Source organism: Emys orbicularis (genome assembly GCF_028017835.1).
Source record: "Emys orbicularis isolate rEmyOrb1 chromosome 21 unlocalized genomic scaffold, rEmyOrb1.hap1 SUPER_21_unloc_3, whole genome shotgun sequence".
In the NCBI taxonomy this organism is placed as follows: Eukaryota; Metazoa; Chordata; order Testudines; family Emydidae; genus Emys; species Emys orbicularis.
The window spans coordinates 125,169-149,545 of record NW_027045157.1 but is presented as its reverse complement, the minus strand read 5'-3'; the positions used below and the strand labels follow the sequence as shown (position 1 = coordinate 149,545).

The 24,377-nt window shown below is 59.7% G+C and overlaps 1 protein-coding gene across 1 annotated transcript; it reads right to left on the bottom strand.

The window, feature by feature from the left end:
* Positions 1-7,223: 7,223 nt before the first annotated feature.
* Positions 7,224-23,489, bottom strand: ITIH6 (inter-alpha-trypsin inhibitor heavy chain family member 6). Its single transcript, XM_065423114.1, has 14 exons — positions 23,397-23,489; positions 21,147-21,301; positions 20,652-20,762; positions 20,245-20,492; positions 18,210-18,379; positions 17,636-17,752; positions 11,956-12,127; positions 10,252-11,739; positions 9,612-9,638; positions 8,884-8,913; positions 8,610-8,660; positions 8,411-8,522; positions 7,546-7,928; positions 7,224-7,453 (listed from the first exon to the last, which is right to left on the bottom strand). Exons 1-14 carry the CDS (start codon positions 23,487-23,489, stop codon positions 7,224-7,226), a joined length of 3,387 nt encoding a protein of 1,128 aa, XP_065279186.1.
* Positions 23,490-24,377: the final 888 nt, after the last annotated feature.

Below are 24,377 nucleotides of genomic sequence, written 5' to 3'. Positions count from 1 at the left end.
GCTGGTGGTTAGAGCAGGGGGGGCTGGGAGCCAGGACTCCTGGGTTCTCTCCTGGCTCTGGGAGGGGAGTGGGGGCTGGTGGTTAGAGCAGGGGGGCTGGGAGCCAGGACTCCTGGGTTCTCTCCTGGCTCTGGGAGGGGAGTGGGGGCTGGTGGTTAGAGAGGGGGGGGCTGGGAGCCAGGACTCCTGGGTTCTCTCCTGGCTCTGGGAGGGGATTGGGGGCTGGTGGTTAGAGCAGGGGGGGCTGGGAGCCAGGACTCCTGGGTTCTCTCCTGGCTCTGGGAGGGGAGTGGGGGCTGGTGGTTAGAGCAGGGGGGCGGGGAGCCAGGACTCCTGGGTTCTCTCCTGGCTCGGGGAGGGGAGTGGGGGCTGGTGGTTAGAGCGGGGGGGGGCTGGGAGCCAGGACTCGAGGGGGTGTCTGTGAGGCTGGGGCGTGAATGGGGGTGTCAGTTGCACCCTGCTGACTCGCACTCACCCCGTCCAGCGGCACAGGAACGTTGTGTGTCTCCGAGGCCCGTTGGCCGGGGCGTCTCTGCGGCCGGGCGCGCTGGCGGGCCGGGGAGCGGCTCCGGCTCCGGCGGCTGCTGGTGCTCAGCTCCTCCGCTGGCCCCAAAACAGGGAGGTTTGGGTTACGGGGGCTCCTCGCTCCCGACTGGGGACCCCAGGGCGCCAGGCACTGCGCAAACCCATCTACCACTCCCCTCTCAGAGCCAAGAGGGAACCCAGGCGTCCTGGCTGCCAACCCCCCTGCTCTAACCCACCAGCCCCCACTCCCCTCCCACAGCCAGGAGGGAACCCAGGCGTCCTGGCTCCCAGCCCCGCCCACGTAGCCCCCCAGCGCAGTGGGTCGCTCACCCCAGGGGGCTCCTTGTTCGGGCCAGGAGAGGGGCTCCGGGAAGCCCGAGTCGGCAAAGTCGGCACTGCCCTGGCTGGGGTCCGGGCCCCGCTGGGCCAGCAGGCGCTCTGCATGAGGGAGGGGGCAGTGGTTAGCCCATGCCCCACCCCTTCCTAGCCCTGCCCATACAGCCATGCCCTGCTCTCTTCCATAGCTCCGCCCACTTGTCCACACCCACTGAGGCTTAGCCCCGCCCATTCGGGGTGTCCTGCCCATATTGTCTTGCCCTCTGCCCACTGCATTCGCACAGGGACTGTCCCCCATTCTCCGCCCCCTTCTCTAGCCCCACCCCCATACCTGTCTCCTGCAGGATGTGCTGCATCTGGGCCTGGGTCTCCTGCAGCCCCCGCAGCACCTCCCGGCTCTGCTGGGCCACATCACGGTAGGTGAGGACGCAATAGGCCAGGACGGCCAGCCCGGCGCCAGCACACAGCCTGCGGCATAGCCCCACCCAGCTGGCAAGGGCCTCCTGGCAAAGGGGGACCTGTCAGAGCGAGGACCCCCGCTCTCCGCCCAGAGAACCCCGGCGTCCGGGTTCCCAGCCCCAGTGTCTGGGCTCCCCCGCTCTAATCCACCAGAGCCTACTCCTCTCCCAGAGCCAGGGAGAGAACCCAGGAGTCCTGGCTCCCTCCCCACCCCCCGATCCACCCCGCCTGACCCCACTCCCCTCCCAGAGCAGGGGAGAGAACCCAGGAGTCCTGGCTCCCAGCCCCCCCCACCCTGCTCCAACCCGCATGACCCCACTCCCCTCCCAGAGCCAGGGAGAGAACCCAGGAGTCCTGGCTCCCAGCCCCCCCCCCCCCCCCCCCCGCGCTCCAACCCGCGAGACCCCACTCCCCTCCCAGAGCCAGGGAGAGAACCCAGGAGTCCTGGCTCCCAGCCACGCCCACGTCCCACCACCAGAGCTGGGATGGCAGATCCCCAAGGAGCAGGAATTCAGTCTCCCCACCCTGGCTAGAGACCCAGTGACTGCTGAGTCCGGGGGGGTGTGGGTGGGGGGTGTCTGAAGGAGGGGTCACCCCAGCAGAGGGTGTCCGGGGGGAGGGGGGCGGTGCTGGCCGGTACCGTTGGGTCTGAGCCGGCCTCAGTGTTCTCCAAGACGAGTCCACTGACCACACGCTCCAGGTAGACGTTGCCCCCAACCAGGCCCAGCAGGATCAACCTCGGGCAGAAGAGAAAGGGGATCACAGGAGGGGACAAGCCCGAGCCCCATTCCCCCCCCCCCCCCCCCCCGAGCTGCCAGTCCCCGCCCTGGGGCCGGGTGGGAGCCGGTGGCCCCCCCGAGGGGACAGGCCCCATATCCCATTCCTCACCCCTACCTGGCCCCGGCGGTGCGCTGGCTGGAGGTGAGCAGCAGGGCGGTGCTGCCGGTCAGCAGGTGGTAGAGGAAGGAGCCCAGGGCTTGGGACTCCCCCACCAGGAAGCGATGCAGGAAGCTGAGGCGGTTCACGATCTCGGCAAAGGCCAGGCGTTGCCGGCCGGCCGCCTCCTGCATGTCCTGAAAAGCCTCCTGGACACCTGCGGGGAGCCAGGGGCTGTCAGCAGCGGTGCCTCCCAGAGCCAGCAGAGAACCCAGGAGTCCTGGCTCCCAGCCCCCTGCTCTAACCACTAGCCCCCACTCCCCTCCCAGAGCCAGGGAGAGAACCCAGGAGTCCTGGCTCCCAGCCCCCACCCTGCTCTAACCACCAGCCCCCGCTCCCCTCCCAGAGCCGGGAGAGAACCCAGGAGTCCTGGCTCCCAGCCCCCACCCTGCTCTAACCACTAGCCCCCACTCCCCTCCCAGAGCCAGGGAGAGAACCCAGGAGTCCTGGCTCCCAGCCCCCACCCTGCTCTAACCACCAGCCCCCACTCACCTCCCAGAGCTGGGGAGAGAACCCAGGAGTCCTGGCTCCCAGCCCCCCCTGCTCTAACCCATCAGACCCCACTCCCCTCCCAGAGCCGGGGAGAGAACCCAGGAGTCCTGGCTCCCAGCCCCCCCTGCTCTAACCCACCAGCCCCCACTCCCCTCCCAGAGCCGGGGAGAGAACCCAGGAGTCCTGGCTCCCAGCCCCCCCTGCTCTAACCACTAGACCCCACTCCCCTCCCAGAGCTGGGGCGAGAACCCAGGCGTCCCGGCTCCCAGCCCCCCGCTCTCACCACTAGACCCCACTCCCCTCCCAGAGCTGGGGAGAGAACCCAGCCCTCCCGGCTCCCAGGGTCTGGGGTTACCCCTGGAGGAGTCCTGCAGTGTCTGTCTCAGCAGCTCCCCATGGCGGAGGATTTCCTCTTGGGATCGCAGGGTGGCCTCTTGCGCCCGTGCTGCCTGCTCCGCCAGCTGGTTGGTCTCTTCCAGCCGCTCAGCTACGCCCTCCGAACTGGCTACCAGCCTGGGGGGGAAGGGGGGTCAGCACCATAGCGGGGCCTTGATCCTGCCACATGCCCCCAACCCAGGCAGTCTGCTACTTGGCCACAGAGGCAGCTCCGCCCATTAGCTCCCCGTCTGTGAGCAATGGGCTCAGGCTCTCTGCAGACTCAGGCAGCCTCGGGTCGCATCTCTGTGAGCGATGGGCTGAGGCTTTTGGCAGGGCCAACCGCGAGGGCTAGAAACGTCCCTGGTGTTTTCTGCCCGAGAGCTGAGATTCCGGCGCAATCAGTCGACTCCCAGAGCCAGGACCTGGGAGCTCATGGGCCCTTGTGGAGCCCTAGACACTGATGAACTCCGCAGACCTGGACTGGAGACCGGCCCCCCTCCAGGCCTCAAAACATGCAGGCCAGGCCCCGCTACACATGAAGCCCCTGCCCCATGGATGCTCCCCCACACAGTCCCTTCCCATCCAAATCTGCTTGAAAAGATGTAGGGAAAGGCTCTGTAGCCACACCCCATGCAGCCACCTACCCCCACCCCCAACCTCCCAGGTCTCCCCCCACATGGAGCCCCTCCCCCAATCTGCCCCCCCCCCAACAGCCCCCTCCCACCTAATATCCTTCTTTGTTTTGGGAATGGGGGACTCAGCCCCCGGCGTCTCTGCCAGCATCGGGGGGCTGTCGGGGTGTGTCACGGAGTCCCCGGGCGATGCTCTGGAACTGCTCCCCACAAAGCCAGTCAGGACTCTGGGGAGCCTCCTCTCCCTCGGAGCAGACCGTCTTCAGGGCAAGAAGCTCACACGGCTTCACCTCCTGGGTCTCTCCTGGGAGCATTCAGCATATGCCCCTCCGTGTGCTTCCCACAGCACGTCCGCCCAGGCGGGGTCCTGGGGCAGCCAGAGGGCCCTGCACCCCCACTTCGCAGTCAGACGTGACTCTCAGCCAGCCAGTAACACAGAGGTTTATTAGACGACAGGAACACGGGCTAAAACAGAGCTTGTAGGTCCAGCGAACGGGACCCCTCGGCCGGGTCCATCCTGGGGTCCAGCGAGGCAGACCCCTGTCTGCCCTCCCTTCCAGTCTCCAGCTAGCTTCAAACTCCCGTCCAGCCCCTCCTTCTCTGGGCTTTGTCTCTTTCCCAGGCCAGGAGGTCACCTGATCCCTTTGTCTCCAACACCTTCAGTTGGCACCTTTGCAGAGGAGGGGCCCAGGCCATCAGTTGCAAGGAGACAGAGTGTCGGGCATTTATGTACCCTGGCCCTTTGCTCTGCAGCAACCATACACCCTTATCCCACCTCCTAGAGACTTAAGAACTGCATAGGGGAAACTGAGGAAAACATTAAGAACAGTCCCACTTCGTCACAGGGTGGGACCGGGGGGGTGGGGGGGGGAGAGTATCTGTCCTGCTAGAGACTCAACCAACTCAGCTGAGGCTGGTGGCCGGCGCCCCCTCGAGGGGACCCCCCCCTCACCTGTGCACGGTGCTGTCGGCTCGCCGCTGCCAGGCCTCGCTGCGCAGGAGGTAGCAGATGCTGTGGGCGTGGGTGAAGAACTCAGTGTAGACCCCGAAGGCCACAGGGTCCATGTGCTGGGTGCAGGCCCGGACGGAGCTGTCGGCCTCGCAGCGCGGGAAGGGCCGGCCCGACCTGGCCAAGGGACAGCGGGGGGCTTAGCCAGGAACCCCTGGCCCCCATCCCTGGGGATAACACCCAGGTATCCTGGCTCCCAGCCCGCCTGTGGGGCTAGACCCCAGGTACCCCGTCTCCCAGCCCCCCCGTGGGGATAGGACCCAGGTGCCCCAGCTCCCCGCCCCTCCCCCCATGGGGCTAGCACCCAGGTGTCCCGGCTCCCAGCAGGGATAGGACCCAGGTGTCCCGGGCCCCAGTGGGGTTGGGCCCCAGGCGTCACCTCTGCAGGTGGCAGTGGGCGAAGGCCAGGGCGACGCGGCTCTGCTGCTCCTCGCCCAGCTGCTGACAGCCCATGTCCAGCCTGCCCAGGGCCCCCGCCCAGCAGGCCCCCAGCTGCGGGTGCTGGGCCAGCATCTGGGCCTCCCGCAGCCGGGCACGGCCCTGGGCCAGCAGCCCTGGGTCTGGGGAGACCAGGCCCTGGGGGGCAGGGCAGAGGCAGAGCAGGAGGAGGAGAGCTGGGGGCAGCCCCATGGGGCAGGGTCTGCAGGGAAGGTCAGGCACTGGGCAGAGACAGGGAAAAGGGTCAGTGGTGGGCGGGGCCACTGGGGATTAAACACTATGTGGGCGGAGCCACTGGGGGCTACACCCCTTCCCATTGGGGGCGGGGCCACTGGAGTCATGCTCCTCCCATTGGGGGCAGGGCCACAGGGGTTAAACCACTTATGGTGTTAGAGTCACTGGGGTTATCCCCTTCTCATTGGGGGTGGGCCATTGAGGTCACGCCCCGCCCATTGGGGGCGGGTCACTTGGGGTTACACCTTCTCATTGGGGCAGGGCCTGTGAGGAGACCTCTATGGAATCCAGCGCATGGGAGACGCCCTGAGACGCGCTACGAAACCCCCCCCCTTTTCCTGGTGCAGATGGTACATTCTGTCTCCGCTTTTCCCTTTCCCCCGCCGGCCCCCGTAGCGCTCAGGGGCTGGCCCCTCCCTTTGCGGCAGGCGGGGTTGGGTCACAAAGGCCTGTGGCAGCCACGCGCTGGCTGCTTGGCCCGTGGAGCTTCAGCGCCATCTAGTGGCCGGGATGGAACGCTGGCTTGTTTTCTGCTGGCGGGCAGGAAGCTAAGCAGGGCCAGGCGAGTTCACGGCATGGAGGGGAGACGTGGTAGCACCCCGTGGCCATGCGCGGGGGCGGTGTCAGAGCAGTGCCCCACGCTGGACATGTGCAGTGGCCCCTCCGCCCACAGGAGCACACGCAGATTCCAGCCCCTCCCCACCCCCAAAACCGACCAGCCTCTCCTCAGTGCTTTGCATGTGTCCGCTGCCACATTAGGGCCGCTGCTGGAGGGGGGGTCCAGTCGTTAGAGCTGGGAGCCAGGACTCCTGGGTTCTCTCCCTGGCTTGGGGGGAGCCAGGGTTATAGAATCATAGAGTATCAGGGTTGGAAGGGACCTCAGGAGGGATCTAGTCCAACCCCCTGCTCAAAGCAGGACCAATCCCCAGACAGATTTTTACCCCAGATCCCTAAGTGGCCCCCTCAAGGATTGAACTCACAACTCTGGGTTGAGCCGGCCAATGCTCTGTTCTCTGCTCTCTTACAGAGCTTCTATCTACCTTAAATCTGTGTTTTAGCCTTCTTGGGAATTCCACCTTAAATTGCATGCTGGCCCTCTGGCACCTTACACCTGTGAGCTGGCCCCCTGGGGAAATACCACGTGAAAGCTTTCAGCTGTGTGTGCACCTGAAGCCCCTGGGCTGTCTGCCAGCTAGGAATCCCACCTTCAGCCAGTGCTGCCCAGCTGGGAAAATCCCCCTTCAAGCCAAGATTCTCCTAGAACTGCAGTTAGAATGGACTTTACACATTAAATCACCTACACCCCACTTCAGGGGGTGGGGGGCAGAACATGCTGAACGGATGAATAACGCACAATTACAGGGGAGAAAAATCCACCTTACATCAATAACCCATATCCATTCCACCTTCAGTCACCACATTGCACTGGGGAAGGAAATCCAACTTAATTTAAAGATCCATGTCCATTAAGTGGGAGGTGGGATCCACTGTGATTCAGCAAGCCTGTGGGCACGGGGAGACTCCACCTTTAATCCACAATCCACGGCAGGTCGGGAGGATTCCACCTTAAATCCACATGGTGGGGAGGGAGAATTCCCTGTGAAATCCAGAAACTGCAGGAAACAGGGAAAGGGACTAGTCCACGTTAAATCCACGATTGGAGGGGGGAGAGGGACGATTCCACCTTAAATCCACAAGCCGTGTCCTACCCCGGTGGGGGGTCAGTCTCAGCAACCATGGGGCAGCCCCCACCCTGCCCAGTGGCTGGGCCACGCCCCCTGGCCTCACGCCTCCAGCGGATGGGGGACCATGAAGGTGCTGTAGGCCCCGCCCAGCAGGGCCTCCACGTCACTGCCCTTCACCAGCCAGCAGGGGGCCTGGTGGGCCGGCAGGGGCGAGTCCTTCAGCAGCTTGGTGACTCGCGTGGCCGGGACCGTGGCCCCCCCTCTCTGCAGCCGGGCGGGCCGCTCCCCGGCGCCCGGCTGCAGTCGGATGTCAGCGTTCTGGAACTGACCTGCAGGGGGCGAGAGGGGACATGGGGTGAATGGTGGGAGCCCCGCTGGCAGCAGGACAAGGGGGGCGGGGAGAGGGCCCAGAGCCCCTTACCCAGCAGCCCGTGGGCCTGGGCCGAGAGCCCGCTGCCGTCCAGCACGTAGAAGCCCAGGTGGTCTCTCTGCAGGGGGCTGGGGTGGCTGTACCGATGGCGCTGGACCACGAACTCCAGCCCGGCGCCCAGCTGCAGCGTCACATTGGTGCCCGGCCCCACCCGCACGCCCAGGCCGGGGCGGCTGACCCAGGCCGGGCGGCCGAAGGGCAGATCCAGGACCCCCTCCCCCTGCAGCGCCACGCCCCGGAGCGTCACGGTGATCACGGAGCGGAGCCGGGGAGGCTCCACCCGCACCGTGATGGCGTCTAAGTAGGTGCGTGGCCGATCCGCCGAGCCCGGCCTTGGGGGGGCGCCAACCAGGTGGCCGTGGACTGACAGCCCTGGGGGAGAGAGCACAGGCCACACCGCCGTCACTGAGCAGTCAGGGATCCCCGTCTCCTCCCCATCACTCGACCCACGGTACCCATGGCACCACAGCTGCCCCGGGACCTTCGCCACTGGAGCAGCGGAGAGAACGCAGGAGTCTTGGCCCCCAGCCCCCACTCCCCTCCCAGAGCCGGGGAGAACCCAAGAGTCCAGGCTCCCAGCCCCCCTATGCTAACCACTAGACCCCACTCCCCTCCCAGAGCCAGGGAGAGAACGCAGGAGTCTTGGCCCCCAGAGCCGGGGAGAACCCAAGAGTCCAGGCTCCCAGCCCCCCTATGCTAACCACTAGACCCCACTCCCCTCCCAGAGCCAGGGAGAGAACCCAGGAGTCCTGGCCCCCAGCCCCCCCTGCTCTAACCACTAGACCACTCCCCTCCCAGAGCCGGGGAGAACCCAGGAGTCCCGGGGCGCTGAGCTGCGGGGTGGGGGTCTCACCGCTGGGGGGGGTCAGTCACCAGCTGGAGCACGTCTCCTGGGTGCCCATCCAGGGTAAAGCACAGGGTCTCAGGGGAGCCAGGCAGTCGTGCCACGAAGTGAGGGTCTCCGTCCACTGCAAGGCAGAGCAAGGGGTGGAATAAGGGGGGGGGAGCAGGCTGCATTCCCCCCCCCCATCACCTGGGTGTCTGGGCAGCCTTACCTGAGGAGGAGAAAGTGAAGAACTTGGCACCAGCCAAGTCTGCCATGCCAGCTGGGGGTGGGGGGAGAGAAGAGAGGGTTATAGCCAGTTGGGTGATGGAGCATTCCCCGCCCCCCCCATCCTTGGGCATCCTCTTCTCCCTCCAGAGCACCATGGGCACGGCTGGCCAGGCCTGGCGCAGCCCAGAGTGACCACGACGGGCAGCGGCTGAGAGCCCACAGGAAACTGCCGAGTCTCCCCCCTGCCCTCACCCAGGCCCAGACCTGACACATACCTGTGTCGCCGTCCTGTTCCTCTAACCAGTCTGGAAGGGAAAGGCAGAGTCAGAGTGGGCGCGCAAGGCCGACTGGCAGTCAATGGTGAAGCTGGCTCGCTTAGTGTGAGGGGGCTGGATGCCAGCACCGTGCCCCCCACCCTGGCTCCAGGCCACTCATGGTGGCTGCAGGATGTCAGCGATCAGTTTAAAAAAAATATGAAGTTTCTAGCTCTCACGGTTGGGGAGAAAAGGTGGAAAATGGGATCAGTGCCTGCCTGAATCTGCAGAGAGCCTGAGCCAATTGCTCAGTGATGTGCTGGAGGGTTGGGGCATCATCTCAGAACCCCACCCCTTAATCCCTGCCTTGCCCCTTCAGGCTTCCGGGCAGCTGTGTCTGGCAGGGAAAAGGACCTGCCCAATTGGTTTGAGCATTGGCCTGCTAAACCCAGGATTGTGAGTTCAATCCATTTAGGGATCTGGGGCAAAAATCTGTCTGGGGATTGGTCCTGCCTTGAGCAGGGGGTTGGACTAGATACCGCCTGAGGTCCCTTCCAACCCTGGTATTCTAGGATTCTAATTCTCAGCAGGTCTTGCCCCAGGAACTACAACTCCCAGAATTCCTGGTCTTAAAGAGCTAGGCTGAGCGGGATTTCCCGTAAAGGGCCAGTGCGCCGGTAACCCGTCCCCACCAACCTGCCTGGCTTGCCCACCCAGGGGAGGGCGCGTGGGCCTGGGTGTGGGGTTACCTGAGTAGTCTTCATAATCCAGGACACCTGTAGGGAGAGAGAGCCAGAATAAACATCCATTCAATTGGGGGGGGGGGGGGGGAGATTCCTGGGCTTTGGGGGGAATGCCGGCGAGTGGGGCAGGGGCAGCGTGGGGAGCAGGGGAGGGATCCCGGCCACGGGAGAGGTGGGCGGCGTGGAGAGCACGCATGGCTTGGGGAGCACGGGCTGGGGGGAGGGATCAGAGACGGATCCCAGCGGGTGGGGCGGGGGCAGCGTGGGGAGCACAGGCCGGGGGGGGAGTCGGGGAGGGATCCTGGCAGTGGGGCGAGGGTAGCATGGGGAGCAGGGGAGGGATCCCGGCCACGGGAGAGGTGGGCGGCGTGGAGAGCATGCATGGCTTGGGGAGCACGGGCTGGGGGGAGGGATCAGAGAGGGATCCCAGCGGGTGGGGCGGGGGCAGCGTGGAGAGCACAGGCCGGGGGGGAGTCGGGGAGGGATCCTGGCAGTGGGGCGGGGGTAGCATGGGGAGCAGGGGAGGGATCCCGGCCACGGGAGAGGTGGGCGGCGTGGAGAGCACGCATGGCTTGGGGAGCACGGGCTGGGGGACATCGGGGGGGCTCCTGTCCATGGGGCAGGCGGGAGGGGACGGGATCCCCACCCTTCTCTCCTTTGGCCGCCACAAAGCTGTACACGGCCGGCGGGTGGAGGGACTCCACGAATTCCTCAGCCACGTCTTTTGCTGACAGCAGCTCTGACTCTGCCGGCAGCAGCAGCAGCCACTGGCTGAGGTCGGCAGCAGGTGGGATGGAGCCCATGGCGCCCGGCGTGCCTCGGGGGCCCTTGGACTCCGCCCTTGGGGTGGTGGCAGCCGTGCTGTTGCCAGTCCAGGTGTCTGTGACAGTCCGGGCCGTGGGAGCTGCTGTTCCCCACGAGAAGGGGGCCCTCTCTGTTCTGGGATGTGGCTGGCGCTTGGTGGCCGGCTGCGGGGGCATCTCCTGCTGGCCGGAGGGGGGTGCCGTGGCTGATCCTGGGCTCGGCGGCGGATGAGCCGTGGCCCTGGGGTTCCCAGCTTTGGGCGCTCTTCCGGGTGTGGCTCTGGCTGCTTTGGTGACACCGTGGGCCGTGGGAGGAGCTGACGATGCCGTGGCAGTGCCAGGTGCCGGCGTGGCTCGGGCTAGGTTGGAGGCTCCCTGGGACGTGGCAGATGCTCCTGGGACGGGCGTGGCTCTGGCTAGGTTGGGGAGGGCTGTAGCAGCTTTGGTGGCACCGTCAGGGAGCGAAGTGGATGTGGCCCCCGGAGCAAGCGTGACTCTGGAAGCTTTGGTGGCACGATGGGCCACTGTGGTGGTCAGGGGTGTGCCAGGAGCCCCTGGCGTGGCCCGAGCCGTGGTACTCTCCTCCTCCTCCGGCTTGACCACCACCAGCGAGGTGACGGGCGTGACGAAGTTATACTTCAGTGAGAGGTTGGTGGCCTTTTCGGTGAGCAGACGGCGCGCGGTGGTGTCGTTGGAGTGGAACCGGGCCCGGAGCAGCTCCTGGATGGTGAAGTAGGCCCAGAGGCGCTGGACGAATCGCCCGATCTGCCCCAGATCCGGAGAGCAGCCGAACGGGGCGGCCTCCGTGGCGTTGGCCGAGATATCGTTCTCCAGCCTCAGCTGCCCGGCATGCCCGTGGCCCGCGGCCTCGACGTGCAGCTCGGTGGCCCCCGGGGCCAGCCGCCCGGCCACCACCAGCTCGGCGCCCTGGAAGTAGTGGGGGAAGAGGGTGCGGGTGAGGTCGGCGCCGTCGCGGTAGGACAGGGCCACATCGTATAGCAGTGGGCTGGCGATCTCGTCATAAAAGCCAGCGAGCTGCAGGGTGGCGTCAGCGTCCTCGTAGATGCGCCGGGCCACACCCCGGTTCTCAAGTGCCAGGCGCCGCAGCAGCCCGTAGTCGGCGTCGTCCCCGAAGGCCAGGCCGAACAGCGAGACGGAGCCGCCCAGGGCCTGCCGGGCGTTGGCCAGGATGCGAGTGCCTGAGGTGACGCCCGCCGTGGGCTCCCCGTCTGTCAGGAAGATGAGCAGTGGGATCCGCCTGGGGGACCGCTCCGGCGTGCTCTGGGTCAGCACTGAGGCGGCCTCCAGCAGGGCTTTGTTGATGTCGGTCCCTGAGGAGGGGAAAGGCAGAAGGATCCTGATTTGCAGCCTTCCATTGAACCCCCCTCCCAGAGCCGGGGAGAGAACCCAGGAGTCCTGGCTCCCAGCCCTCCCACTCTAACCACTAGACCCCACTCCCCTCCCAAAGCCGGGGAGAGAACCCAGGAGTCCTGGCTCCCAGCCCCCCTGCTCTGACCCCTGCCCCCCCTGCCACCCCAGTGACTCACATCCATCAGCTTCCATCCTGTGGACATAGTCCTTGGCACTGCGAACATTGTGGGCCGTGGCCAGGATGGAGCGCCCGGCCTTCCACACGTGGACGGTGTCGGAGAAAGTGACGATGTTGAAGCAGTCGTCCGGGTGAAGGTCGCTCAGGATGATGTGCATGGCCTTCTTGGTCTGGGGTCAGAAACGCAGCATGGGGGAGTTCTGGGGGGTGTGGAGGTGAGGGGCAAGGCAGGATGGGGTGGATTTCAGCGAGGGTTTAGACGGGGAAAGGGGGGCACCAATTGGTCTGGCTCTGTCGTTTCGTTTCATTGTGGGATTGCGGGGTGGCGTTACGCTGATCTGCGTTACGTGTGCTATGGGATACACAAACACACACTGATGTGTGTCGGGAACACCCCCCCCCTAGAATTCTACCTAGCGAGAGAATTGGCTCTGTACCAGTACACATTACAGAAAATAGGAGAGCCTATCTACATTGTATTTATAGAGTCACACCTCATCTCTATCTATAAAATCCCCATATAATTATATACATTATAACGGGAGAGTCATATTTTATTTGTATATCTGGATGTAGAGCTACAATCATAGCTATGTACATATTTAATGATAACTATATTACAATGGGATATTCTCTACATATATATGTGGCTATGGATCCACAATTACATCTACATGTGTATCTATAATTCTGAAAAAAGAACAGGAGTACTTGTGGCACCTTAGAGACTAACAAATTTATTAGAGCATAAGCTTTCGTGGGCTACAGCCCACTTCTGCGGATGCATAAAGAGTGAAACATATATTGAGGAGATATATATACACACATACAGAGAGCATGAACAGGTGGGAGTTGTCTTACCAACTCTGAGAGGCCAATTAAGTAAGAGAAAAAAAAAACTTTTGAAGTGATAATCAAGATAGCTCAGTACAGACAGTTTGATAAGAAGTGTGAAAATACTTACAAGGGGAGATAGATTCAATGTTTGTAATGGCTCAGCCATTCCCAGTTCTTATTCAATCCTGAGTTGATCGTATTTAGTTTGCATATCAATTCCAGCTCAGCAGTCTCTCCTTGGAGTCTGTTTTTGAAGTTTTTCTGTTTTAAGATAGCCACCCGCAGGTCTGTCAAAGAATGGCCAGACAGGTTAAAGTGTTCTCCCACTGGTTTTTGAGTATTATGATTCCTGATGTCAGATTTGTGTCCATTAATTCTTTTGCGTAGAGACTGTCCGGTTTGGCCAATGTACATGGCAGAGGGGCATTGCTGGCACATGATGGCATAAACAGACTCCAAGGAGAGACTGCTGAACTGGAATTGATATGCAAACTAGATACAATCAATTTAGGATTGAATAAGGACTGGGAATGGCTGAGCCATTACAAACATTGAATCTATCTCCCCTTGTAAGTATTCTCACACTTCTTATCAAACTGTCTGTACTGAGCTATCTTGATTATCACTTCAAAAGTTTTTCTTCTTACTTAATTGGCCTCTCAGAGTTGGCAAGACAACTCCCACCTGTTCATGCTCTCTGTATGTGTGTATATATATATCTCCTCAATATATGTTCCATTCTATGCATCCGAAGAAGTGGGCTGTAGCCCACGAAAGCTTATGCTCTAATAAATTTGTTAGTCTCTAAGGTGCCACAAGTACTCCTGTTCTTTTTGTGGATACAGACTAACACGGCTGCTACTCTGAAACCTATAATTCTGTATTATAGCACATTATATTCATGTGTGTTCTAGGTATGTTCTATCTCATATATGCACATACATCTACACAGGGTTGTAGCCACGTTGGTCCCAGGATATCAGAGACACGATGGGTGAGGTCATATCTTTTATTGGACCAACTTTGGTTGGGGAGAGAGACGAGCTTTTGAAGTTGTTCAAATAAAAGATAAGACTCACCCACCTTAGGGCTTGGCTACACTTGCACCTGTAGAGCGCTGGGAGTTAAACCAGCCTTCGGAGACCGCAGCAGGGAAATTGCTGCCCTGTGTTTACACTGTCAGCTGCAAGCGCGCTGGCGTGGCCACATTAGCAGTTCTTGCAACACCACAGAGAGCAGGGCATTGTGGTAGCTAGCCCAGTGTGCAAGTGGCTGCAGAGTGCTTTTAAAATGGGGTGGAGTGTGACAGGGAGTGTGTTGTGTGTTATGTGTGGGGGGGGGAGAGTTGGTTTTGGGGGGGCTGAGAGTGTGTCAGCATGCTGTCTTGTAAGTTCAGACACCAGCAGACCCCCCCCCACCCACACACACACACAACTTCCACAGTAATGGTTGCTTTGTCCCAGAGCAGATAAGCGGCCGGCTGTCAGAAACGGAGCTTTGAAAGGGGATATCCGCATTCCTGCAGCCGAGTTCAAAACAATGACAAGAGTGGCCACTTGACTTCAGGGGATTATGGGACGTTTCCGGAGGCCAATCACAGCACAGTAATGCAACACCTCGTCCACACTGATGCCCGGGCGTTTCAGCGGGATGCAGCGAGCTTTATGCTTCTCGTGGAGGTGGATTACCAGGAGCGCTCCAGCTGCAGAGTCCAGGTGCTCTACGTGCCTTGCCAGTGTGGACGGGTCGGGAGTTAGGGCGCCCGGGGCTGCTTTAATGCGCTCTAACTTGCAAGTGTAGCCAAGCCCCTTGTCTCTCTGATACACATGAGCACACTCTTGTGTCCCTACAAGGTCTCTCTGAGGCTACAGACCCTCTGTTCTGCTTTATTTTGGCTGATTTTCATCCCATTTCGTTCAAGCACGCACATCCATCTCTCTGATCTGTCTTCCGGTTCCTCTGCCACACGAGCCCTCCAGCATCAGCAGGGTGCCATCCTCTGGACGCATCGAGCACCAAGGTGAACAAAAAGCGCATCGTGCCAAGCCCCGACGTACTCCCCCTCTAGCTAGAAACAGTTCCATTTCTGCACATGGCCTTGTGACTCTGCTAACAGCACCACTGCGGGGTTCCTGAGGAGTCGGATGTAGTCTTCAGGGATTGGTTTCGGTCTCCTGCACCACTGGATGACTCCCCTCGGAACGCGGTCATAAGCGTTCTCAAGAGCGATGAATACTACATGCAGGGTATGTCTCTTCTTTCTCGCCATTTCCCCCAAACTTAATGCAAAGCCAGCGTCGGCTCGCCTGGCGTGAATCCAAATTGATTATCACTGCCCTTTACTGCTCTCTTCTCTTATCCACAACTTTCTCCCAGATCTTCACCATGAGGTCTAGGAGTTCACCACAGTCAGGTACGTCTCCTTTTCTCTTAAGTACTGGTAGGAGTGTGGACATCCTCCAGGCAGCAAGCATCTTCTCAGTCCTGATGCCATTAAACAGCTGTGCGAATAAAATCAGCCATACGTGCCCCAGCTCTTCCATACTTCTGCTGAGTTGCTGCTGGTTTTCCTGTTGCTCAAAGCTTGTGCAACTTCTTCTTCCAGGACTGATGCCACCAGCCCCTGGGGTGGCTTACAAGGTTTAGAAAACCTGACCTATGAGGAGCGATTACAAAAACCAGGCATGTTTAGTCTTGAGAAAAGAAGACTGAGGGAGGACCTGATAAGTCTTCAAATCGGTTATGGGCTGTTATAAAGAGAACGGTGATCAGTTGTTCTTCATGTCCACTGAAGGTAGGACAAGAAGCAATGGGCTTAATCTGCAGCCAGGGAGATTTATATTAAATAGTAGGAAAAAATTTCCAACTCTAAGGGTAGGTAAGTTCTGGAACAGGCGTCCAAGGGAGGCTGTGGAATCCCCGTCATTGTAGGTTTTTAAGGACAGGCTGGACAAACCTTTGCCAGGGATGGTCTAGGTTTACTTGGTCCTGCCTCAGTGCAGGGGGCTGGACTTGGTGACTTCTTAAGGTCCCTTCCAGACCAACATTTCTATGATTCTACGGTTCTCTTCATTCATAAACCTTTCAAAATAATTTCTCCACCCTTCTTTAATCGATTAACGTATTTCCAGTTTCATCTTTAAGGACTTTGATTTCACCAGTGTCTTTAGTTCTCTTATTGGGGGTCTTTGCCAGTCTATATATTTTTCTCTCATCCTCCTTCGTTTCAAGATGGGGATATAAGCCTTCCACGGCCTTAGCATTAGCAGCTGTCACCTCTTTCTTCAATATCCTTTTGGCTTTTTTCTACTACTGAAAGATCCTGCTGTTGGAGCGTCGCTTGTCACAGTTTTAAACATTTTTTTCTTTTCCTCCACGGCCTCTTGAACGTCCTCATTTCACCAACAAATCTCACTGGGGAAAAAGAGTCTTGTTTTCGTTTCACCAAGCAGGCACTCTGCACATTCACGAGGTTTGCTTGCAACAGGATTCCACCCGACACGTATTTTCTCTTCGTTTATATGGATTAGCGTATTTAACCCAGGATATTGCTTCAACAATGACGAAATGAGCGGTTCAACAATGTTTCCTTTTGACATGATCACTTCACTTCCTGTAGGCTTTTCTATTATTATTAGAACTCAGCAAACCCCTGAGTTTTCACTTCGGTGGCTGAACCAAAAAAATTGAGGAAAAAAAGTTCTGGGTTGAACGAAACATTTTGTTTTAATATTTCGGAACAAACAAACCCAGCTAAATTTAAAAAAAAAAAACGTCAAAATGCTCGGTTGACTATTTTGCGTTTTTTCCCCCAGCTGAAACAATTGGCCGAATTTGGTCGCATCTTTCGAGAACTATTCAACCCAAACACTTCACCCAGCTCTAACACTCATCTGAATGGGAAGAGTCAGATTCCTCGGTTTTCACGTCATTGCGATCTAGTTTGACCTAGATCTAACATAAGAAAGGCCGTACTGGGTCAAACCAAAGGTCCGTCCAGCCCAGTATCCTGTCTTCCGCCAGTGGCCAATGCCAGGTGCCCCAGAGGCAGTGAACCTAACAGGTGATGATCAAGTGATCTCTCTCCTGCCATCCATCTCCACCCTCTGACAGACAGAGGCTAGGGACACCATTCCTTACCCAGCCTGGCTAATAGCCATTAATGGACTTAACCTCCATGAATGTATCTAGATTTGCCCCCAAATCATTCCGAGAGCGGAGCTTTCAGAAGAACCTCTGCCAGCGACGGAGAATCCAGCACGATCCTTGGTCAGTTGTTCCAATGGGTGATTCCCCTCCTGTTTACACCTTATTTCCAGTCTGAATTTGTCCCATTTCAACGTCCAGCCACTGGATCTTGTTAGACCGTATAGAAACCATACATAGACATATGAGCTCTGTATTATATTGATCCTCCACTGTGTTATACTGAAGATCTTGGATTGCTTCCACGCCATCAGTCGCAAAGGAGCCAACGTTAATGCCTGGAATTTTTTCAGAATTTCCAGCTGGTGTCAAATTTCGAGATCTCAACGCCGAAAGAAAACGGGAGTTTGGCATTTCTGTTTTCCGACCCGTTCAAACGCAGAGCTGACAGATTTGAGGGGGGATGGAGCAGGGTGGTGGATTGGATAATTGTCTAAAGGGGCTGATGGATATGCATGGGTATGCAAATTAGACCACAGCTTCATTTGCATGGATGTTGACCCATGTCTTGAGAGGCCTGCTGTTGCGGGGGTGGGTGCTTCCATCTCTGTCCCCCCAGCTCAGCTCTCCTGGCTGCCCCCTCCCCCCTGGTCTGGTCTATGGGCGATCTCCCCCTGGCATCTCCACCCTCTCACCTGCTTCATCTTGGGGCCGTGCATGGAGCCGCTGATGTCGATGACAAACACCACGTTCTTCTGCACGGGGGGCAGGCCGCGGGGGGCAAAGTAGTGAACGAAGTAGCCGTTGTAGATCTGCCGGAGAGGGAAGGGAGCGGGGCCAAGGGGTGAGGCTGCGGCTGCCCAGGGCACAGGACACCCATCATGTGCTGGCGTGGCGAACCCATGGGACAGGCAGTGGGTGCCTGGGTGTGGGAGCCGTACGCACCCCTCTGCCTGGGCATCCATCCCTCCCCATGCACACCCCTTCCCTCCTCCCCCCCACCTCATCCATCCATCCATCCCCCCCACACACCATCCTCTCCCTGCCTCCTCCTACACACCCCATCCATCCATCCCCCCTATGCTCCATCCCTGCCTCCATCCATCCATCCATCCCTTCCCCACCCCCAAGCCCGTCCCTCGACCCCCACTTGTGTCTATCTGCCCTCCTCCCCTGTGGGCTGTTCCCTGTTCTTTATTCCCTGGCCCTCATCCCCTCCCCACCCCCTTCTCCCCCGGCCGTGAGATCTCAGCTCCAGCCACCCCTCACCTGCACGTCCCCAGCCACATCTGGCATGGCCACGTCGTACTGTACCACGAAGTCCCCCAGGATGCCCGAGCTGGAGACAGCCGCCTGTTCCTGCGGGGTCGGGGTGAAGACAACCCAAGCGCAGTGGCTCCCCTTCTCCACCCGGGTGGACGGCGGCACATCGGCGTCCCCTGCAGAGAAGCTGTGGTAATCAGGGCTGGATGGAGGCTGGAAGACAGGGACCCCGTGGCACACGGTCCCCTGCCCTTAGAGTTCTCCCCGCAGACCTGACAAACTCATTCCACCAGCCCCAGCCTGTCTCGCTCAATGTCCTGGAAGGGACCAGAACATCCTCACTGGTGAAATGCCAAGACTGGGGGGGTGGGAAATAGGGAAGGGGCCGTGTCACGGATACAGAGCAAGCCGGGCGGCTCCAGGGAAACGCGTCCCTCTGGGAACAAGGCGCGCTGGCCGGCCTTACAGGCAGGGGTCTCTCTCCTGGCAAGCAGCAACCTTGTGGGTCGTGGGGGAGAATCAGCAGAACTCCCAGTGCGGCGCTGGGGCCCACGAGAACGATACAAGGGGTAGGGAGCTGGCCTGAGAGCGAGGGACTCCCGGAGCTCAATCCAGTTCGCGTAACAAAGAGAAGGTGAAGGGGTGCTGTGATCCCCGCTACAAGTCCCTACACGGGGCACAAATCATAGAATCTCAGGGTTGGAAGGGACCTCAGGAGGGATCTAGTCCAACCCCCTGCTCAAAGCAGGGCCAATCCCCAGACAGATTTTTACCCCAGTTCCCTAAATGGCCCCCTCAAGGATTGAACTCACAACCCAGGGTTTAGCAGACCAATGCTCAAACCACTGAGCTATCCCTCCCGCGAATATTTAACGACAGCTCTTCGGTCCAGCAGACGGAGGGCTAACCCGATCCAACGGCTGGACGCTGAAGCTAGACAAATTCAGAGAGGAAGTCAGGTGTCAGTTTGAACAGTGAGAGTCAATAACCATCGGAACAGGTTCCCAAGGGTAGTGCTGGATTCTCCAGCACTGGCGACTTTCCCATCAAGACAGGATCTCTTTCACACAAGCCATGCTCTAGGCATGACTTGGGGCAGCTCTCTGGCGTGTTACAAAGGAAGTCACAACAATCCCGTCTGGCCTCGATATCTGCGCCTCTAGGTCGTGCAGGGTATTTCACGCGAGGTGTCTACAGAAAGCTCGTAACTGGTCAGGCCATGGGACCGTTGCGAGACATTCCAGCGGGTAACAGTTAAGGGCCAATATGTTCCTACTGAAAGCAGGTTGGTTGGGCTTGGAGGAGAAATGTACCAGCAAAGAGCCTTCTTACTCATCAGCCAATTGAGCGGTCTTGCTCCCTCCCAAAATTATCCCTGGCAAACTCAGAGGTACCACATCGCAGGCTCAGAGCCTCCCCCGCCCATGCCGCGGAGGGAGGCGAAAACGCCCTAGCCGCCCTGGGGGGAAATCCCACTTGATTAGCTAGGAGAGGGAGCGACCCAGGTTGGGATTTCAGGATCTAGGTTGGTACCCACTTGTTTCCATCACTGGGTCTATTTCAGTCTTGAGTCTTACTTTAATGAGCCTTTCTTGAGAAGTGCCCACAAGTGCTCTGCGTTACACGGGGGGGGGGGGGGGGGAGCGACTGGAGTACAGGCCACCTGAGAGGGCGAGGATTGGGGATTTCAGGGGCACTCAGGGAGTGGGTGCCCTATTGTTAAGCTGCCGAGCGAAGTTAGGGCTGGCCCAGCCCAGAGGGGAGTGCCGGAGTGGCTACCAGCAGAAAGATTCCCTCTTGCTAGAGTGACTTGTATCTTGAGTAACCGGGGAACAGTCACAAACGCGCCAGGGCTCTCGGACCACTGAACAGCAGCAGAATCCCGGCTTTCAGGTTAAAAAAAAAGAAAAAAGAAGAAGAGTAAGTTTCTAGGCCACAGGATTGGGGAGAAAAGATGAAAAATGTGACAGGTGCACCAATGCCTGCCTGAGTGTGCAGAGAGCCTGAGCCGACCGCTCGCAGAGGTGTGAACCGTGTGTACCTCGCAAGGTGTTGGTGAGGAGGCGGCTGGTGCGGAGGGGCAGCACGTGGACGTAGTCGATGCCGGTGCGCTCCGAGATGCTCACCTCCACGGTGAGGTTCCCCACCACCTGCTGGGGACGCACGCTCACGGCGTGCTGGTACTTGCCCAGGTGCCGCTGCAGCAGCTCCTCGTAGCTGAGCTCGAAGGACACCTGGCTTCCGGCCGCTACGCTGGCAGAGACCCGAAACTTCTCCGTCTCCCGATCCCTGGGAAGGGGCCAAGCCAGGGATAGAACCCAGGAGTCCTGGCTCCCAGGCCCCGCTGCTCCACCCACTAGACCCCCTTCCCCTCCCAGAGCTGGGGAGAGAACCCAGGAATCCTGGCTCCCAGCCCCCCGCTCTAACCACTAGGTGCCGGGGTCTCACCTAGTGCCAACATGAGCCGCTGTCTGGCCCTGTCTCCGGGCCTCGTCGTACATCTTCTTGGCTTGATGCTTCTCTTTCACCTCGGCCACATAGAGTTTATTGTTGATGGTGCTAGGATGGAAGAGAGGGGGATTATGGGACATGGCCTGAAATCTGCCAGATAGCAGCAGACACAGTGGGGGTGGGTCTCCTTGATCAGACCTGGTTCTGGGGACCCTCCGTCCCCATCCCCACCCCTCCATCCCTCTCCAACCCTCCCTTCCTCCCTCCATCCACCCATCCCCACCCCTCTCTCCATCTCTCCATCCCCATACCCTCCATCCACACCCCTCTATCTATCTCACTCACACTCTCCTCCATTGCTCTGTGCCTTCCAGCCCCCCTCCATCCCCGGATCCCATGGGAACGCGTTTCCAAACCCCCTTCCCCTGCCATCCCCGAGGTGTGGGGGTGTGGCCACAGGAGCTGCACGGCCGGGACCCATCCCGGTCTCACATGGTGAAGTTGGAGATGAAGGCCGAGCTGGGCAGGTCTAGGTCGAAGATGGCTTCCTTGGGCTCGGCGTGGGGGTTGCTCAGGTCGGTCCGAACACGGGTGGAGGCGTAGCGGGACATGATGGTGGAGCGGACGGAGAAGCTGGTCATGGTGAGCTGGGCACAGAAGCAGGGATGTGTAGGGGTGTCTCCAGAAACCTTGCCCTGCCCATGGCTGAAAGGGGGTGTGCCCGGAGGGCCCCGTGCAGAGCTGGGGAGAGAAGCCAGGCGTCCCGGCTCCCAGACACCGCCCCGTGCCCCTGTTCTAATGCACAAGAACTAAACATTCGTTCTTTTTAGTGAAATCAAAGCTGAAATTCTCCCGCCGCCCCATGACTCCGGAAGCAGGCCCTGCCTGATCTAGCTCCTTTTTCCTAGCAAACTCCACCCAGCCCCCGACAGATCGCCCTGCGCTGATGCTGAATGGGAGAGTCCTGGCTGCACTGGCCCTGGGCTCTGGTCGGAGGCGGCTGCGTTCCAGTGGGAGCCCTGCTTCGCTACAACGGAGAGCCAGCGCCTCTGCCAGCAGGAAACAGACCAGACCCCAGCTGGGGTCCAGCTCCATGGTCAGTGGGGCCAGACCCCCAGCCGGGATCCATCGGCCAGAGCTCCATGGAGTCAACGGGGCCAGACCCCCAGCCGGGGTCCATCGGCCGTCGCTCCATGGAGTCAACGGGGCCAGACCCCCAGCCGGGGTCCATCGGCCGTCGCTCCATGGAGTCAGTGGGGCCAGACCCCCAGCCGGGGTCCATCGGCCAGAGCTCCATGGAGTCAACGGGGCCAGACCCCAAGCCGGGGTCCATCGGCCGTCGCTCCATGGAGTCAACGGGGCCAGACCCCCAGCCGGGGTCCATCGGCCGTCGCTCCATGGAGTCAACGGGGCCAGACCCCCAGCCGGGGTCCATCGGCCGTCGCTCCATGGAGTCAGTGGGGCCAGACCCCCCAGCCGGGGTCCATCGGCCAGAGCTCCATGGAGTCAGTGGGGCCAGACCCCCAGCCGGGCTCCATCAGCCATAGCTCCATGGAGTCAATGGGGCCAGACCCCAGCTGGGGTCAGAGAATCATAGAATATCAGGGTTGGAAGGGACCTCAGGAGGTATCTAGTCCAACCCCCTGCTCAAAGCAGAATCATCCCAGCCAGGGCTTTGTCAAGCCGGGCCTTAAAAACCTCTACGGATAGAGACTCCACCACCTCCCTAGGGAACCCATTCCAGTGCTTCACCACCTTCCTAGGGAAATAGTGTTTCCTGATATCCAACCTAGACCTCCCCCACTGCAACTTGAGACCATCGCTCCTTGTTCTGTCATCTGCCACCCCTGAGAACAGCCGAGCTCCATCCGCTTTGGAACCCCCCTTCAGGTCGTTGAAAGCAGCTATCAAATCCCCCCTCACTCCTCTCTTCTGCAGACTGAATAACCCCAGTTCCCTCAGCCTCTCCTCGTAAGTCATCGGCCGTAGCTCCATTAGAATCAATGGGGCCAGACCCCCAGCTATACATCCGCTTCTCTTTCCGTTGGCAGAACGCAGTCGTTTTAATTTTTATTGGCTCTTTTCTCTCCTCCGCCCATCCTCAGCATTGCACACCCATATTACGGTAGCACCAGAAGGTCTCGATCAGGATCAGCCTTAGCTACGCTAGGTGCTGGATAAACAGACCAAAAGATCCAGCGTCTGGCTTACAATCTAGAGACAAGTGACCCAGCCCAACTGATGCAGACTTTAACCACAGCTGTTGCAATAAGAAGAGTTTTGACTAGGGGAGGAGATGGGATCAGAGTGGTTAGATGACTAGATTGGAATCAGGACTCCTGGGTTCTCTCCCCAGCTCTGGGAGGGGAATGGAGTCTAGTGGGTTAGAGCAGGGGGGGATGGGATCCAGGACTCCTGGGTTCTCTCCCCAGCTCTGGGAGGGGAGTGGAGTCTAGTGGGTTAGAGCAGGAGGGCTGGGATCCAGGACTCCTGGGTTCTCTCCCCAGCTCTGGGAGGGGAGTGGGGCCTGGTGGTTAGAGCAGGGCGGGATGGGAGCCAGGAAGCCCGGGTTCTCTCCCCGGCTCTGGGAGGGAAGTGGGGGCTAGCGGTTAGAGCAGAGAACGTGAGGTGCAATTGCGATTTGGAGATGAGAAACAACGTCAGGGCTCCTGGGTTTCACGTCTTCTGCTGTAGCCACCAGACCCCAAAACTTAGCAAGGGGGAAAAACCCCTCAGCCTCACCTGTGGAATATGGGGGTGCCCGGTGCTGGGTACAGGTTGCAGGCACAGTAGGAGAGCAAAGGAAAAGAGCAGCAGCTGTCTCAGCATTGGCATGATGAGTCCCCGCAGCTCCGCCGAGAAGCACCAACCTCTGAGATCTCTTTTTTGGACGCACTTTTTAAAGCTTCACGGGTTTTTTCCCCCCCGCACCTCTCAATGTAGCATTCATGCGGACACAAGCTGTGATTGTCCGCCCCTCGGAGGCTGGAGGGAGGCCAGGCCTTCGCTCTCCCCTCCGTAAGATGAAACGAAAACAAAATGTTCAGGCGAGTCCGTGCCCTGGGTTAAAAAGGAAAAAAATGCGAGGGAGCCCACGGCTAGGTCAACAGGAGCCAGAGCCCGGGAGCTGAAGAGCGGAAGGTCAGTGGAAAAGGAGCTGGCCCTGCGTGCCTGGCTGGCCTGAGCTCCACGCTCAGGAATGGGTCCGGCTCAAGGGTTGCAGGTGTGAAGGATTTCCTCGGAGGAGCCCCGGGGATTTCACACCAGTTAGATCCCCGTGATCCATGAGGGCATTTCTTCCCATGGGGCCAGACGGGACTGCTGGGATCATCCAGTCTGCCCTCCCGCACAGCCCAGGCCAGAGGACTGCCCCCCACAAAGGTTGGATGACTGGGGGAAAGGGTTGGGGGCCCTTCTTCTCTAGAGGGCGCCAGCCCCCATCAAGCCCTAGGGCGGGGACTGGCTGGCTCAGGGAGGTGGGGAATGGGGCCTTTCCCCTCTAGGGGGCGCCGGCTCCCATCCAGCCCCAGGACAGGGGACCAGCTGCTGGAGACCCTTCAAGTTCACGAGCCAGAGGACGTCAGAATTGCCGGGGTTACTTCTTGTGACGCTGATTTCCAAAAGATGCAAAGGGAGTCAACCGTGGAGAAAACTCCCGGCGTTGTGATTAACGCGAGATTCTGGGTTTGGCTGCAGTGGAGGGGGAGGGAAGCCATGCAGCTC

Coding starts and splice junctions, on each gene's coding strand:
- ITIH6 (XM_065423114.1), bottom strand. CDS start 23,489: ATGCCAATGCTGAGACAGCTGCTGCTCTTTTCCTTTGCTCTCCTACTG. Junction 21,302..23,396: donor GGCACCCCCATATTCCACAG/GTGAGGCTGAGG, acceptor TTCTGTGCCCAG/CTCACCATGACCAGCTTCTC. Junction 8,914..9,611: donor GGATTATGAAGACTACTCAG/GTAACCCCACAC, acceptor TTTCCCTTCCAG/ACTGGTTAGAGGAACAGGAC.